Below are 4,150 nucleotides of genomic sequence, written 5' to 3' on the forward strand. Positions count from 1 at the left end.
ATGATTTTGCTGCTGGGCACGCACTTGAGTGGCGCGTCGGCTGTTGACAAGGATGTGGCACCAGTTGGCGATGTAAAAACGGATTTGCTGTCATTGGAGCAGGAAATTGGCGGCGCTGCGGTGCCGGGTGATTCGGAATCTGATTCGCAGCGGAATCTGCATCCGGTTCGTCGAAGGCGTGGCATCTTCTTTAGCGGCAGCATCGGCGGATTGCCCTTCCTCAACTGGGCCACTGGCTATTCTTGGGCATATCCTGGCTATCCATACAACTACTATGGCTCACCATCGCCTGGCTATTATGGTTATGGCAGTGGCTACTATCCCGGCTACCTGGGCTATCAGAAAATTATCATCGGCTAATGCAGATTTGCAAGAGAACGAAAAAATCGATTAGAGAACCCCTTTTCAATGTGAGATTATAAATAATGGCCAGGAAGGAGCCACGTCGACCCTTTCGCAGTTTGTTATTTTACTTATTGTTGGTGCTTTTAAATTAATTTGCCGGACACAGTGAAAAAGTTGAGCTAAGTTGAAGAGGTGGGGCGCGTATAAAAAAAAAGAACATGAAATTGCACAATTTATATTCATTTTTCGGGGGGGAGGCACAGATTTTGCATAAATCATTTCGCAGCGACCAAAATGAAACGCGTAACATAATTTTTAACCCTTGATAATTTTTTATGACAAGCATTTTCGTTATTTTCCCTCCGTGGGACCAACTTACTTGTTGTTGTTGTGGGGCCGCAGCGAAATGCAAATAAAGCGGATCAAAAGTTTGCTGTTAAAAGAAGATTAATTGCAATTTGGTGGCAAGACCTGAAACATTTCGAACCCCACAACAACCCATCGAAAATCCGCTGCCCATTCGGCGGTGGGCGGTTGGTAATTAAATATTTTTAAGCTGTAAATGGTTTCCATTTACGTGATGCTCTTCTTATTTTGTATTTGCAATCAATAAAATTCATTAAACGCACAACAATAACAACCAACCGGAAAAAGAGAACCAGCCAAATCAAATAAAATACATTCCACCACGGTCTTAGTTTCAATTGCCACTCCGTTGCAGTTGTAAATTGTTACTTCTATAAGTGCTGTCCTGCAGTTGTTGCAAGTTTTGCAAGTGGCTATTGTTTATTCATTCAGCTTTATAATCATTTTATTGCCGAGGTATGCTCGATTTTTTAATCAATTTACATAATTTATGCCCTTTTTATGAACTCCACTCCCAAATGGGATCAGCTGAACGAACGCATTCGGTTTGTGAATTGTTGAAGAGAGCGCAGCGGAAAATGTTTCAGTTTTGATAGTTGATCTGCTATAATATTGAATTATCGTTATACAAGCAGTTGTCACGTTGTAAATCATTAAAAATTAATTATCGATTCAACAGGACAGCAATGGTGATTTTTGCCTTAAAGTCTCACAAATTCAATGGAAATGCATTTATATATTGCCTGCTAAATGTTAAAAATAATAGCAGTATTAATTTGTGGGCGAATTGAAATAATTGTAGCCATATATAATTATATAAAACTAAATTGATTTATTTTTCTGGTCAAACATGGACGGATATTTAAAATCTCCAACCAAGTTTTCAATTTTGAATTCTGCTTAATATTTCATGAGTTTTAAAATTACTTTTAGTTCTATACGATAAGGAAACTTTATTTTAGTTAATTAGTATTTGAAGGGACTTTATGCTTAAGTATCCTAGTAATTAGTAGATATGTAGACACGTGTTTTGGGCACTTGGCTCCCATTCCAAAATCCCATGCCTACCCCTTTTTTTTTGTTAACCACCTGTAATTAATAGTTTCGGCTGACCACCTTTTTCACGCACAAGAATGGGCAAGTGGTTGTGAAAAGGCGGTCCAAATTGAGGGTATTCGAAATTTTAATAGAGCTGTCAGATGTGCCACTGCCACTTTTCCAGCTTTCCGCTTTTCCGGACGGGCGGGTGGTAGCGACCTCCAGCCGGCCAATCAGTCATCCGGGAGCTGCCTACTCCGGGCACTTGTGCCCATTGTGCTTGCTTTTCATAATTGAAACGAGGTCAAAACCAGCGAACCTCATTAAAAATTGAATTGTTTAATTTTCATTTGATTTAATTAAGTTATTTGTTGGTCAATTAACCTTTTTTCCGCTGGTCGCTGTTCCGTTTGCCATTGTTGTTGTCTGACATATCAATACGATGTACTATACAGTTTATATATATATATACTTTACATACAAATATGTCGAATGCAGTTGTTTGTGCTGACATTATATTGTTATTGTTGTAATGATTGCCTTTTAACGCGCAGAGTGGGCACTTGCAATTATGTAAGTGTATGTACGTATGTGTATGTCCTGGCGCCAATGTGTTGAAATTTATTAATTAAAAATACTTTTAAATTAAAGTTAATACGCTCAGCATTTATGTAATTCTGTGTGTAAATACGCTGTAAACTCTTCAAACAACATTTCATGCAAATACAAATGGCCAGCCAATTAAAGGGGTTATTTTTTTTGTTATAGCTAAAAGGGCTTCTAGCTTTATATGCATATATATGTATGTATGTATGCCATACCCACTTTATTCAATGCGCTATGTCAAGTGTCTAAAGACCACTTTTTCTTTGTAGTCTTTTGTTATGGCCCGGTTATTTTTTACTTAGCACTTGGCGAGAGGCTTAAACTGCAACTCAACTGCGAATCAACTCCGACGTAGTCTGGAATCCGGAACACGGAACACGGAGTACGGAGCTCGGCGTACGGAGGAGTCTATCTCAAATGCACTTGCAAAGGCTGGGAACTCTGGAGCTGCTCACGGGGCGATAAACAATATTCATGATTATGAAAACTTGTGCGGCGTTCGCTTTCGCACTTGAAATCTGTGAAAAGCGAGGGCGGTTTGCACAGATCAAGGACTCTAATGGAGCACTTTTGATTTAAATCCTTTGGCCTTTGTTCTCGGCCAAGTGGCGATGCCGGCAATTTATTGTGGCATTCTTTGGCCAAAGGAGTCAGTGGGTTTATTGTGCATATCTAATACTACAACAATGAGCTAAGAAATAAACAATACGTAATCAAAAGTCCTTTAAGATAACGCGCTACTGCGTAAAACCAGTTGAACAATTTACTTCTAAAATTCAATCCTTAATAATTACACTCTAAGATCAAATTTTTAGTTAAAATACACTTCATACTCCTTGAATCCTTTAGATATCAGATGCCATGGCAATTTGAGTACTACTTGATTGGTGACATCTTGGAGTTCTGCAGTTCAATAATCCGGGAATCCGTTTATGTTGCCAGTACGCTTGGAGCAGCCCTCCTCGAAACGACTGACTTCGCCTTTGGAGCAACTCCATTAGCCGAACGAACGCACTGGGTCGGCTTCAAATAATCCAGAGCTGGCCATTTTCTCAGCCAAAAGCTGCCGGCAATGACCACAGATACAGTTACAGATGCGGATACAGAGGCAGAGATACAGATACACGGATACCGAGCGACATGTAGATGTGTACATATATTTTGGCAAAGCATCGAGCCAGTCAGTCCTTGCCGCAGAGGCCAACCGAAAATGAAGTGTCATTGTGATAGAGCAACGGCACTGCAGCGGAATCAGTTCGGTGGAGCTAGCTGTGCTAGCTCCGCAGCTGGCAATGGACGGACGCAAAGGATCCCCAGGACCCGACCCGAAGGACTCGCCCGGACGACACATTTACACGCACTGCTGCAGCTGGAGCTGCAGCGCTGGTGGCGCACGTACTCGGCATTGTGACAAATGGATTTTCGCATGAAATCCCCAGGATTTCTTCAAGTGTAATTGCGCACGCTAAAAGCGAATACGAATGCGGATGCATTTGGCGGCATTCTCCTTGCAAAACAAAAAAGTAAATTACGATCGTTATAGTCGACTTAAAGCTACTGTGCATGCCATAAAAATCTATTTTAAATTACCCAAAATTTTCCATTGCACAATACTATATATATACTATATCTGAAAGATCTCATAGGGACTAATAACCAAATATGCATATTTTTGGTTCAATTTTTATTAACCAATTATACCCAGCTTTACTCCAAATACCGCGCATAGCAATGCGGATTTGAGTCCACCAAGCGAGCATTAAATTTCATGCACTTGCGAACGTTTATTGCTCTC

At 40.5% G+C, this 4,150-nt stretch overlaps 1 protein-coding gene across 1 annotated transcript; it reads left to right on the forward strand.

The window, feature by feature from the left end:
* Positions 1–360, forward strand: LOC117146001. Its single transcript, XM_033311920.1, has one exon. It carries the CDS (start codon positions 1–3, stop codon positions 358–360), a length of 360 nt encoding a protein of 119 aa, XP_033167811.1.
* The last annotated feature ends 3,790 nt before the right edge of the window (positions 361–4,150 follow it).

The sequence above is a fragment of the Drosophila mauritiana genome, chromosome 3R, assembly GCF_004382145.1.
Source record: "Drosophila mauritiana strain mau12 chromosome 3R, ASM438214v1, whole genome shotgun sequence".
NCBI classification, from domain to species: domain Eukaryota; kingdom Metazoa; phylum Arthropoda; class Insecta; order Diptera; family Drosophilidae; genus Drosophila; species Drosophila mauritiana.

Excerpts from the sequence above, each read along its gene's own strand:
- LOC117146001 (XM_033311920.1), top strand. The coding sequence starts at position 1 with ATGATTTTGCTGCTGGGCACGCACTTGAGTGGCGCGTCGGCTGTTGAC.